General features: G+C 37.0%; 1 protein-coding gene across 1 annotated transcript in view; it reads left to right on the forward strand.

The window, feature by feature from the left end:
• Positions 1-13,753, forward strand: part of LOC126204202 (sodium channel protein Nach-like) — a 182,852-nt gene extending 169,099 nt beyond the window's left edge. The window contains exon 10 of the mRNA XM_049938602.1: positions 13,414-13,753. Coding sequence (XP_049794559.1) covers positions 13,414-13,535 — 122 coding nt within the window. The 3' untranslated portion in view covers positions 13,536-13,753. The remainder of the gene's footprint in view (positions 1-13,413) is intronic.
• The last annotated feature ends 1,058 nt before the right edge of the window (positions 13,754-14,811 follow it).

A 14,811-nucleotide genomic window follows, 5' to 3' on the forward strand; every position in this document is an offset into this window, starting at 1 on the left:
TTCCTGATTGTTTTAAAACATTAAATTGTAAAATCTCTATTTTGTTAATTTTTTACTACCTCCCTGTAACTAAATTAATGTGATATATCTGTAACAATTAGGGACAATCTGTAACAGTAGTTAGCCATGATAGCTTATCCCCATCACATCCCTGCATGCTCCCACAAGCAGCACTATACTTTCTGCCACCCCTACTCTGCTATCCCTCTCCAGCCCTGCCCCGGCCTCCTATGTCCCACCACCCACACAATACTTTCACATCAGGTACAGTTGCTGTACACTGTTTGGCTTCAGTGGCCACAGACAGCAGTCATGTCTGCGTGTTTTCTGCTTTAGAAGAAGGCCTTGTGGCCGAAAGTTTACATGTATAGCAGTCTCTTTGTTGTGCCTCTTTGTAGCTGTGTAGTGAGTAGCGATCTATCCTTTTTGTAACATTGTCATTATTCCACCCTGGGTTCTCCATTACCTAAAATTAATTTTGACATTTACGGGAAACCAACCATAACAGATAACACCATTCATGCTTGTTCTTGTTACCCTTTCAAGCAAAAATTAGTATTTATACATTATGATCAACCGTATTACTGATATCCCCCTAAATTCTTCGCTGTTGCCACTGAATTTAAGAACTTAATGATATAGCGGGCAAAAACGAATATTAAGCGACCTCCACATAATAAAATGGCCTTACTGTTAAGAAACACTCTACAGTCCCATTACTAGGTGACATTTTGTATCCTATGGCTAATTTGTAAAAAAATATGACATCAATGTATCCTTTACAGTCAATGGTACCAAGCTTCTCTTTACACATAGCGAAAAGCCTGTTACGAACCAAGCTGGGATAATTTTAATTCCCCTCTTGTTTTGCCATCTGCCTCCTCAATTTTTTTTTTGATACTTTTAACTAATAAACATTAACATTAACATATGTGATATAATCTGTATTTTCATACAACAGAAAGATTGGCCCTCAGTGGTAAAGTAAATAACTCCAGATCTAATAGTGTGCTTAGATTTATGTATGTAATTGATTTTCTAATTTATTTCAACTATTTCTAGATAGTAACTTTCATTATAGCACGAAATCATTAATTGTTTCGTAACCTAAACTCCATTGTCGACATACAGGGTGTTTAAAAAATGACCGGTATATTTGAAACGGCAATAAAAACTAAACGATCAGCGATAGAAATACACCGTTTGTTGCAATATGCTTGGGACAACAGTACATTTTCAGGCGGACAAACTTTCGAAATTACAGTAGTTACAATTTTCAACAACAGATGGCGCTGCAAGTGATGTGAAAGATATAGAAGACAACGCAGTCTGTGGGTGCGCCATTCTGTACGTCGTCTTTCTGCTGTAAGCGTGTGCTGTTCACAACGTGCAAGTGTGCTGTAGACAACATGGTTTATTCCTTAGAACAGAGGATTTTTCTGGTGTTGGAATTCCACCGCCTAGAACACAGTGTTGTTGCAACAAGACGAAGTTTTCAACGGAGGTTTAATGTAACCAAAGGACCGAAAAGCGATACAATAAAGGATCTGTTTGAAAAATTTCAACGGACTGGGAACGTGACGGATGAACGTGCTGGAAAGGTAGGGCGACCGCGTACGGCAACCACAGAGGGCAACGCGCAGCTAGTGCAGCAGGTGATCCAACAGCAGCCTCGGGTTTCCGTTCGCCGTGTTGCAGCGGCGGTCCAAATGACGCCAACGTCCACGTATCGTCTCATGCGCCAGAGTTTACACCTCTATCCATACAAAATTCAAACGCGGCAACCCCTCAGCACCGCTACCATTGCTGCACAAGATACATTCGCTAACGATATAGTGCACAGGATTGATGACGGCGATATGCATGTGGGCAGCATTTGGTTTACTGACGAAGCTTATTTTTACCTGGACGGCTTCGTCAATAAACAGAACTGACGCATATGGGGAACCGAAAAGCCCCATGTTGCAGTCCCATCGTCCCTGCATCCTCAAAAAGTACTGGTCTGGGCCGCCATTTCTTCCAAAGGAATCATTGGCCCATTTTTCAGATCCGAAACGATTACTGCATCATGCTATCTGGACATTCTTCGTGAATTTGTGGCGGTACAAACTGCCTTAGACGACACTGCGAACACCTCGTGGTTTATGCAAGATGGTGCCCGGCCACATCGCACGGCCGACGTCTTTAATTTCCTGAATGAATATTTCGATGATCGTGTGATTGCTTTGGGCTATCCGAAACATACAGGAGGCGGCGTGGATTGGCCTCCCTATTCGCCAGACATGAACCCCTGTGTCTTCTTTCTGTGGGGACACTTGAAAGACCAGGTGTACCACCAGAATCCAGAAACAATTGAACAGCTGAAGCAGTACATCTCATCTGCATGTGAAGCCATTCCGCCAGACACGTTGTCAAAGGTTTCGGGTAATTTCATTCAGAGACTACGCCATATTATTGCTACGCATGGTGGATATGTGGAAAATATCGTACTATAGAGTTTCCCAGACCGCAGCGCCATCTGTTGTTGAAAATTGTAACTACTGTAATTTCGAAAGTTTGTCTGCCTGAAAATGTACTGTTGTCCCAAGCATATTGCAACAAACGGTGTATTTCTATCGCTGCTCGTTTATTTTTTATTGCCGTTTCAAATATACCGGTCATTTTTGAAACACCCTGTATAAACAAATATAAATTCTGTAATAAATGTAAACATTTGGAAGACGAAATGCTAGTAGTATTCTTAAAGTATCTATTTGGTTATAGTCGGAAACATGTTAGCAAAACAGCCCTTCATTAATTCCAAAGTAATTGACAGTTTTGTCATAAGTATCATTTGTGTAACTATATTTGTTAATTTCATGATTTAAAAAATAATTTGGCATAAACCTCAGTAGAAGAAACTGTTAAAAAGAGGCAATTTTTCGATGTATTCAGTTAATTGAGTGAGTTAAGTTTTAATTGTAATTTCTGTAAATTTAACTTTAAACAATGAGTAGTTTCAGTACCGATTATTGTGATGATATATAAGCGCTCGATTTTTAGTCACGAGACAGTCAGTCCACGGCTGAGTTTCAGACGAGTAGCTTGTGCTGGTTAGAACAACAACAATGCTTTAAATTAACTGTGCAACAAGTGTTAAACAATTAGGCCATGTGTAAAAACAGTGACAGTGTCTGCTCCATATGTACCTGATTATTCTTCAAGAACTGTGAACTTTGTGTTTAGGTTTTATTGCTCGTAGCTGTTCAACAGTAAACTATCGTAGCAGTATGTGGAGTTTTGCCTGCAAACTATTACTGAGGCTTATGGAAAAATTAAACAATAGTGCACTGGCCATATAACTGTGTATTATTGTGGGGTTGTGAACAGTGAAATTAAAGTACTGTGACACACAACTGTGCACCTGTCGGCTACATAATTTTAGTAGTCAGTGTTTGAATCCACAACCCATATTTTTCAGCCAATGTAGCAACACGGTAAGTCAACACCGAGGACATCAAATGAAATAATTAAAGCAGGTGGAACCGCCACACGCCCCAACTGACAAACTTCTCATATCTGGCTTATATAACAGTCAGTGTAATACATGTATGAGTTTTTATATGTGATTGACAGGAAGGCCATTTAAGACCCACTTTCATGAGCACTTACTCAGCAAAAATGGTGAAAATTAATATAAGTCAACTTTCACATAACACCACAAAGTCAAGAAACACACTCTTCCTCCTGCATTTTTGCTTAACATGGAAATCATACATTTAGTTGACATGGGCTTCAAAATGAATCTCCTGGAAGAGTTTGAAATACATAAACAATACTACCTAAAATCCAAAGATCTGTTGAATTATCAGTTTGCATTGAAATACAGACTCTATTTCAACTGTATATCTCCTCTTATAAAACAGTTAAAATAAGCTCTTTCTTTATAGAAATTAATGTCAGCAAGAGTTTACATGGAACTAAGTGAAATGTATTTCAGATGTATCATATAAAACTTCAAACAATGGAAAGTCAGGATGGAACAACGATATTATGAAAAGAATCAATTTCAGCTCACAATATAAAGGAGTAGTTCAGTTGCAGATAGGCAATGGTTTTCTACTATAAAAGAAGGCCTTTTGGCTGAAAGCTGAAATGATAGCTGTTTTATATGTACCTTCCTTAGTTATACTTTTTGTATACTGTTATATATGTTCCTTGCTGCTAGCACAGAAACTTCACAGTATATATAAATGTGATACATTTACCGTCAGAGGGTGGTACGCCACACCTCCAAAGTGAATTGCAGTGACGCAGTCACTGCCCTGTGGATAAATTTACTGCCTCACCAACACAGACTGCAATAGATCGGTGATGCTATATTGTAACATATCACAAAAATACTGTGAATTAGCAATCTGTGGTTATAATTATCACATACATTATGTGCATTTTTGGAAATGTGGCATTACGCTTCTGTGAAGAAGATATTGACATTTGCTTCAAAATAAAATCATAATATCCAGAATGCCATCTTTTGGTCCTTCGTCTTCAAATGTTATGGCCTCCCGGAAACACTGTCACTAATTTTGCACATTCTAGAATATCCAGAATTGTGCTGGAGAGCTCTTTCCAATATGCTGTTCACTTTGACAAATGCATGACCACTTGTTCGACCCAACTCAATTTGCAAATGTTGCACAACATCCAGGGTATCACACAGTCAAGTAACAGCAGCTGCCAGTAGTGTGATGACTTATGATACCACTGAAAAAGAGACATTGATGTATACCAGGTTTCCAGACAAGGTATCTGTAATGGCCTCTTTCACAGTTCTGTTAGAATTTGATTCATCACTATCAAGCTCACAAAAAATTGTCTTTATTTTGATGTAGTTGGTGCAGTGATGCTAAGCAGCATCAAGTCAAGAACCTCATGGTGTAAGAAGAGAGACAGTGAAGGTGCTTGTTCGTTAAATGTGTGTGTCCAGTGTGTCCATAGTGAAGCTTTCACAGAGATATTCTTGCCACAGGAAATTAACTTGTCCTCATCATGGTGATATGATCACACCTCTTCTGCAACACTGTGTAAGGCAAGTGACATACACCATACTGGGATAGAGAATCTGAAGCCCTTTGGCTGCTATAGCCATAGATTAGAGATTAGATTAGATTAATACTAGTTCCATGGATCATGAATACAATATTTCGTAATGATGTGGAACGAGTCGAATTTTCCAATACATGACATAATTAGGTTAATTTAACAACATACTTAAGTTAATATAACAACTTTATTTTATTGTGTTTTTTTGTTTTTCTTTATTTTTTTATTTTTATTTTTTTAATTTTTTTTCTTAATTTATATCTAAAAATTCCTCTATGGAGTAGAAGGAGTTGTCATTCAGAAATTCTTTTAATTTCTTCTTAAATACTTGTTGGTTATCTGTCAGACTTTTGATACTATTTGGTAAGTGACCAAAGACTTTAGTGCCAGTATAATTCACCCCTTTCTGTGCCAAAGTTAGATTTAATCTTGAATAGTGAAGATCATCCTTTCTCCTAGTATTGTAGTTATGCACACTGCTATTACTTTTGAATTGGGTTTGGTTGTTAATAACAAATTTCATAAGAGAGTATATATACTGAGAAGCTACTGTGAATATCCCTAGATCCTTAAATAAATGTCTGCAGGATGATCTTGGGTGGACTCCAGCTATTATTCTGATTACACGCTTTTGTGCAATAAATACTTTATTCCTCAGTGATGAATTACCCCAAAATATGATGCCATATGAAAGCAATGAGTGAAAATAGGCATAGTAAGCTAATTTACTAAGATGTTTATCACCAAAATTTGCAATGACCCTTATTGCATAAGTAGCTGAACTCAAACGTTTCAGCAGATCATCAATGTGTTTCTTCCAATTTAATCTCTCATCAATGGACACACCTAAAAATTTGCAATATTCTACCTTAGCTATATGCTTCTGATTAAGGTCTATATTTATTAATGGCGTCATACCATTCACTGTACGGAACTGTATGTACTGTGTCTTATCAAAATTCAGTGAGAGTCCGTTTACAAGGAACCACTTAGTAATTTTCTGAAAGACAGTATTGACAATTTCATCAGTTAATTCTTGTTTGTCAGGTGTGATTACTATACTTGTATCATCAGCAAAGAGAACTAACTTTGCCTCTTCATGAATATAGAATGGCAAGTCATTAATATATAATAAGAACAACAAAGGACCCAAGACTGACACTTGTGGAACCCCATTATTGATAGTTCCCCAGTTTGAGGAATGTGCTGATCTTTGCATGTTACGAGAACTACTTATTTCTACTTTCTGCACTCTTCCAGTTAGGTACGAATTAAACCATTTGTGCACTGTCCCACTCATGCCACAATACTTGAGCTTGTCTAGCAGAATTTCATGATTTACACAATCAAAAGCCTTTGAGAGGTCACAAAAAATCCCAATGGGTGGTTTTCGGTTATTCAGATCATTCAAAATTTGACTGGTGAAAGCATATATGGCATTTTCTGTTGAAAAACCTTTCTGGAAACCAAACTGACATTTTGTTAGTACTTCATTTTTTACAGATATGTGAAGCTACTCTTGAATACATTACTTTCTCAAAAATTTTGGATAAAGCTGTTAGAAGGGAGATTGGACGGTAATTGTTGACATCAGATCTATCCCCCTTTTTATGCAAAGGTATAACAATAGCATATTTCAGTCTATCAGGGAAAATGCCCTATTCCAGAGAGCTATTACACAGGTGGCTGAGAATCTTACTTATCTGTTGAGAACAAGCTTTTAGTATTTTGCTGGAAATGCCATCAATTCCATGTGAGTTTTTGCTTTTAAGCAAGTTTATTATTTTCCTAATTTCAGAGGGAGAAGTGGGTGAGATTTCAATTGTATCAAATTGCATAGGTATGGCCTCTTCCATTAACAACCTAGCATCTTCTAATGAACACCTGGATCCTACTATATCCACAACATTTAGAAAATGATTATTAAAAATATTTTCAACTTCTGACTTTTTGTTCATAAAGTTTTCATTCAATTTGATGGTAATACTGTCTTCCTCTGCTCTTGGTTGACCTGTTTCTCTTTTAATAATATTCCAAATTGTTTTAATTTTATTATCAGAGTTGCTGATTTCAGACATGATACACATACTCCTGGATTTTTTAATAACTTTTCTTAATATAACACAGTAGTTTTTATAATTTTTGATAGTTTCTGGGTCACTACTCTTTCTTGCTGTCAGATACATTTCCCTTTTCCGGTTACAAGATATTTTTATACCCTTAGTAAGCCATGGTTTGTTACAAGGTTTCTTACGAGTATATTTAACTATTTTCTTGGGGAAGCAGTTTTCAAATGCATTTACAAAAATGTCATGAAATAAATTATATTTTAAATTGGCATCAGGTTCACGGTACACCTCATCCCAGTCTAACTGCTGTAGGCTTTCCCTGAAATTTGCAATTGTTAAATCGTTGACTGAACGTACTACTTTGGAGGACTGTTTAGTATTGCTGAATGGAGCTATGTCATATATTGTAACTAGCTGTGCACCATGATCAGAAAGACCATTCTCAACAGGCTGAGCATTTATCTGGTTAAACTTATCTTGGTCTATAAAGAAGTTATCTATCAGTGAGCTGCTATCCTTTACCACCCGAGTAGGAAAATCAATAACGGGTGTCAAATTGAAAGAACCGAGTAATACTTCAAGATCATTTTTCCTATTACCCTCTTTCAGAGAATCTACATTGAAGTCCCCACAAATAATAATTTGCTTCCCCCTGTCTGACAGATAGCACAACAAGGAGTCCAAATTTTTCAGAAATAGATGAAAATTTACTGATGGGGACCTATATACAGTTACAATGATAAATGTGCCTTTATTTAATTTAAGCTCACAGGCACATGCTTCTATATGTTTCTCTACACAAAACTTTTTTGTTTCTATACTTTTTGCACAATGATAACTTTTGACATATATGGCAACTCCTCCTTTCTCCATATTTTCTCTCATTACATGTGCAGAGAGCTTATATCCACTTACATTTACCTTATCCATATCAGTAACAATGTGATGCTCAGACAGGCATAGTATATCTATTTCATTCTCAGCTTCTAAATCTTCTAAACAAACCAGAAGCTCATCTACTTTATTCTTTAAACTCCCAATATTTTGATGAAATATACTTACATTATTTTTAATTATACTTTTATGAGAACCTTTCCTTATTCTAACATTTGCAGTACTCTCCTGTCTGAGTTTCTCATTGTGCTTAGGCCTAGTTCCTATACCAGTGGTCACACTGTGTTCAGAGAGGCAGATTATGTCAACTGGGTTGGGTGACTAATTCATCAATGCAATTACCTAGGACTGAGATACAACTTGGTGGAGATAAAATTTCTGGTGATTGGTGAAAATTTATAATTGATAGCTGTGATTGGTGATCCAATGTGCTAGAATTGTGCTGTTTAATTTCTTTCCTAAACTGAAGATTTGTTTCAATCCTGACCTCTCGTAGAACTTGACATCTTTCTGTCTTACCTATCCTAAAAAAGGTGCTGCTCCAACACCTGTAACCACTGGTATTTTACCATTCCTGGCAGTGCCTCCCCCCCTTAAATTTCCTGCTATTACCCCAGCCAGTTTCCCCTTCCCTTTCCTGTTGAGATGTAGGCCGTGCCTGGTATAGTCCCACCTACTGAGATAATCAACAGGAACCACACCAATATGAGCCCCCACACCCGACCCAAGCAGCCGTTCCAACTCCAAATTAACTCTCCCAACAGAAGAGTTCAAATGAGGCCGGTCATGGCGTCTCAGGACAGATACAAATTCAACATTGGTGTGTCTCGATGCCGACGCAATAAAGGAAGCACCCTCTGTTACTAGCAAAAAAACATCGTCTCTGTTCACACCATCTGACCACAGTAGCTTAATAGTGTTGTCAAACAAAATGGCAGTAGTCAAGTTGTTTACTTTCTTGAGAGCGGCTCACATTAGCAGGAACATTTCTCCAGGCCTGAACACCAATATAATTTGCAAACATAATGCCCACCCACATCAGTGGTTTCATCTATGAACACCCAGACCTTTTGTTCAGTAATATTCACTCTTACTTGTTGAGCACTTCCTCGTAGCACACGGATAGTTGTACCTCAATGTAGATTCATTCGGAACTGGATGTTTCACGTACTTTTGCAAGAACCGTCTGAAGTGAGCATTCTTAAGCATCTCCAATGGGAAGTTGCAAGACACCATAGCCTCACCCAAACCCTTGAAAGACAACTGCCTAGTTGAAGACTAACCAGTCTGCTGTCAGTTTCAGCACTTCTTTTCACACAGCTGCTGGTGTTTGGTGGAGTACAGAGGTGTTGCACATTAAAATGCTTTTCTGCACTAATTTAACTTCATAGTTTACAAAATAATATTTCCCCATCAGTGCTGGAGAACTTCTCTCCAAAATCACAAGCAAAACCTTATAACTTTGTGATGTGTGTGATGTTTACTATGTTGGAAGCTGCTTTTATTGGCTTAGAGGGCCTTTTGTTGGCCCTGTGCAATGATGTCTTATGTCAGCGAACTGACTATTGTTTTATACTGCTTGTGTATTATGGTTATGATTGTTAAGTTTATCTGTGGCAATCTCACTTGGATGACTTCAAATGCACAATGAAAACACAGTTTTCTACCATACCTTGACTCATGCATAAATCATTGTAAAATTCGCCTTAAGTTCGGGAAAAATATTACTTTTGGTTATATTGTTTGTCATTTTATCTTATTGTTCCTAAAGGCTCTGTTTTTAAGAAGGAAGCTGGGAATCTATATATGATCCTACTTCACTTTTATTGTTGTAAACTGTTTACAATAAGTTAAAAAAATTGACCAGATCAAGTAGGTCTCAAACACTGAGGATTCCGTGCAAACAATTTTTATTTATTTTCATCCATCCTGGAAATCGAGAATCTCAACAACTTTTGCCTGTTTTTGATGTACATACTGGCAAGATATCGGTCCTGGGAATTCCAAGACCATTTCAAAATTTCTACAGTAGTTCCTCAAACTAGCCCAGATGTACAAAAAGAGGTGAGCAGGGGACTTCAGTTTATATGAGATGCAGAAGATTTGATAAAATATTTTTATTTTTTTTTACTATACAAGACTATAACTTACAGTTTATGTTTGCATGCAGTAATGTTAGCCTTATATGTTTTCGACGGATGATGAATGCAAGGTGTATTTACAAACTGCAGACAGATATTTATGTGATATAATTACAATTCAACAATTTCCCTTTGCCTGTACTGTGAAACCTCATTTCTCACCAAATTTCATGATTGTAGGTCAATGGAAAGTATCGTATACATTTTGATGAGCGAGTTTTCAAAACTCATATGTGACATACATAGCTGCACGTTTTGATTGCATTGATTTAGATGCTTGAAATTTTTATACTGCTGAGGGATCATTGGCCATAATATGTGGCATAAATTTGAGCTGCATACATCTGCTTATTTCTGAGAAAAAAGTATTCTTAACAGTCCGAGACAGGCAGGCAGATGGACAACAAAGTGATCCTATGGAAGTTCAGTTTTTACAGACTGAGCCATGGAACCTCTACATCTATATTTACACCTACACCTACATGGAGACACTGCAACTCACACTCAAGTTCTTAGCAGAGGGTTCATCGAACCACCTTCACAATAATTCTCCACAGTTCCAATCTCGAACAGCGCACCTGTATCTTTCTGTGCAAGCTCTGATTTTCCTATTGTATTACTATGATCATTTCTCCCTATGTAGGTTGTCGTCAACAAAATATTTTAGCATTTGGAGGAGAAAGTTGGTGATTGAAATTTCGTGAGAAGATCCCGCCGCAACGAAAAAGCCTTTGTTTTAATGGTGTCCAACCCAAATCCTGCATGTCAGTGACACTCTCTCCCCTCTTCCGCAATAATACAAAATGAGCTGCTATTTTTTACCTTCCTCAATGTATTCCATTAATCCTATCTGTTAAGGATCCCAGATCGCACAGGTGTTCTGCCAATAAAATGCAGGCTCTGGTTTGCCTTCCCCACAGAAGTTTCTATGTGTTGTTTCCAATTTAATTGTAATTGTAATTCTTGGGTGTTTAGTTGAATTTACATCCTTGAGATTTGACTAATTTCTTGTGTAATTTGAAGTTTAATGAATTCCTTTTAGCACTCATGTGTAACCTCACACTTTTCATTACTTAGGGTCAATTGCCAATTTTTGCACCATTCAGATACCTTTTCTAAATTGTTCTGCAATTTGTTTTATCTTCTGGTGACTTTACTAGACAATTAATGACAGAATCCTCTGCAAACAACCTAAGATGGCTGCTCAGATTGTCTCCTAAATCATTTATATAGATAAGGAGCAGCAGAGGGCCTATAGACTAACTTGGGGAATGGCAGAAAACACTTCTGTTTTACTCGATGACTTTCCGACAATTACTACAAACTGTGGACTATCTGATATGGAATATAGTGACTGGATTTGCAATTTCACTACAAGCCACCTGTGTGGTACAGTGTCAAAAGCCTTAACTCTAGAAATACGGAATCAATTTGAAATCCCTTGTCAATAGCACTCAACACTTCATGTGTTTAAACAGCTACTTGTGTTCCACCAGAGCAATATTTTCTAAATCTGTGCTGACTGCATGCCAATAGACCCTCTGAGATAATTCATAATGTTCAAATACAATATATGTTCAGAAAATCCTGCTGCACATCGACGTTAATGATAATGGGTCTATAATTTACTGGATTACTTCTACTACCTTTCCTGGATATTGGTGTGACCTGTACAACTTCCCAGTCTTTGAGTATGGATCTTCCATCAACCGAGCTGTTTTATATCACTGTTAAGTACAGAGCTAATGCAACAGCATACTCTGAAAGGAACCTAAGTGGTATACAGTCTGGACCAGAAGACTTGCTTTTGTTAAGTGACTTAAGCTGCTTCACTACTCCAAGGATATCTACTAAGTTACTCATGTTGGCAGCTGTTCTTGATTCAAATTCTGGAATATTTACTTTGCCATCTTTGGTGAAGAAATTTCAAAAGATCATGTTTAGTAGCTCTGCTTTCGCAGCACTGTCATCAATAGTATTTCCACTGCATTTTCTGCCAGGTTTCAAGACAAAGTTCCATTGTGGAAACTATTATAAGCATCTAGCATTGATGTCTGTGCTAAATTTCAAGCTTCTGTAAAAGGTTGCCAATCTTGGAGATTTTGCGTTCATTTAAATTTGGCATTCTTTTTTCGTTGTTTCTGCAGGAGTGTTGCAGCCCACTTTTTGTGCCAAGGGGGAGATCATCAACTTTGTAAATCTATTTGGTATAAATCTCTCAATTACTGTCAATAATATTTCTCTGTAATGTGGTAAACCATTTTATCTGTTTCTGCCTGTTACCATTCCCTTCTGTTTTTGTGCAGATTTCTTAAATTTTGCTTTACATTGCTTTACAATGACTAAACATACGTATTTAACATGTTAAACATTATAAGTACTTTTATTCTGGTGACTATGGCCAATGGTTGCTTTGTAACTGTATTCTAATTATGTATGTAGCTGCTTTAAAATCACTACTCAGGCAAAATTTCAAAACACACAAAATAAATTGGATATAGCCAATGCAAAAAACTAATTTTTTTGAAGTAGTATGCCTTTATGTTGCCTTTTTATTACAGTTCAACCTCTCCTACCAAGCCCTCAAGAGATATGAACAAGGACCAAGTTTAGCTGCAAAAGTTTTGGTGAAGGACATTGTCAGTAAGACAGTATTTTAGAAGATAGCTTGTCCTGCGGAGACAAATTTCCAGTTTTTACTCCAATAGTTTTCAATGATTTTTGCATTTCTTTCAATTTATTATTGGTGGTTCTTCCAATTTTAAAGATTACTTAATGCCTCAAATGCAGGAGGCTGCTCTCAGTCTTGACCCATCCCTCAAGACTGTTGGCAAAATGAAAGTGATTTCATATACCATAAGACTTCAATGTTGCAATTTTCATGACTATAAAAACAAATTATTTGTGGACTATCCAAACAGCCAAACTATGTTTTAGATAAGCCAGATCAAATATTAGTCATGTAACAGACACAAGAAAAACAGCAGAAACATTTGGCAGTAAACTGATTATGCAATAACAGTCATGAGCATTTGGCTGGGCAGTTCAAAGACCTGTCACTTGAATAAGAAGAATTCATGTCACACCTATTGTTACACAATGTGAACCTCATTAACAAGATGTTATAAATGGTGTCCTATACGTAATTGTCAATTAACTTTTAACTGCAAATTATTGTACTCCTGGCAAGTTCGCTAATTCTGCTTTTTTTTTTCCCCCTCCAGTGTATACAGGAGCTGTTGCTGGTCTGCTGGTTGGAGCTAGCTTGCTCAGCTTCGTTGAAATTCTGTATCACATCACAATACGCATTTACTGGACTGTTTACAAACGAGCACAGCAGAAATAAGAATAAAGAAACCAAAACTACAAATAATGTAGGATGAATATCAACTAGCTTCAGTGCATAGTGACAGTAAAACTCAGTAAACAAATATTATTATTCAAGGGAAAAATTCTCTTTCAGTGTACTAATTTATTTTAATAACTGGAATGGCCTATCACTTTTAATTTGTCAGTTACAATCTAAAACCACTTTATGTAGCTTGCATGCCTCTCTGATGCAAATCTCTTATGTCTTTGCTACTATTTCTACTGAAATAACATCTGAAGTCAGTAAGGTATTACCCTCTTAGCAATAGCTATAGGTTTCAGTCATCAAACTAAGGTAGAAATTGCAGCCAAGTGGAAACACACTGAATGAGTTTGTAAACTCCAGGTTTTCAAAACTAGATTGAAATGCTCCCTGTAGTACAGCATTTTTACTCTATATGCTCTTACAATAATTTAGAGTTTGTTTGCTGTATTTTGTTACACACATATATCACTCATTATTTGTTTTGTGTTTATTTCTATAAGGATTTTGTGAGTGATTTAAGTTGCATAATAAATTTGAAGTGTTCACAATATTTTATCATCACATCTTGGATCAATGTTGTTTTATACTTTCCACAGATCACAGTCTTAGTGAATATATACTGGCTCAAACATACATACATCCAGAGCTCACTTTCATCTTTCCAGCACACAGAAATCTAGTATCTGTTGTACGCAAAACACACACTGGGAACTGGGACTATGTTAAATTTACCATATGAAGATTGAACCAAGTACTTGTAGGAGAAATTTCGTCATCACTGGCTTGGAAGAGTGCATCCACACCTAATTACAGACTTTCGTACTTTGTTATTAGTGTATTTAACACTATGGGTATGGAATATGTGCTGGTTTTATGACTGTTCAACCAGTGCCTGCAACATGACCACCTCAAATGTAGTAGTTCACACACAAGGCCTGCCATGCTCATATCTGTGTAATTTCAGAAAGAGAAATTATCTACCAGGGAAAGCAACTTACTGGGAACCATTCTCTGTACAGGAAATTTTTCGGTGCTATTTTTTGCAGACTGACAGAGCAGGTCAACATGCCACTGAGGTAATGACCTACAGAACAACCAGCAACACAGGATATTGTGCATTTGATAGATTAATGTCAAACATGTATTTTTAACAGCTTCATTAGAAATGTTACACTACCCTATTAAGCATCTGCCTAAACTCACATTTCTATTTGTTTCACTTCCCATTAACACAGTGTCTTCCTAAACTGGTGTTATCACACTTCTG

This window comes from Schistocerca nitens, chromosome 9 (assembly GCF_023898315.1).
Source record: "Schistocerca nitens isolate TAMUIC-IGC-003100 chromosome 9, iqSchNite1.1, whole genome shotgun sequence".
NCBI lineage: Eukaryota > Metazoa > Arthropoda > Insecta > Orthoptera > Acrididae > Schistocerca > Schistocerca nitens.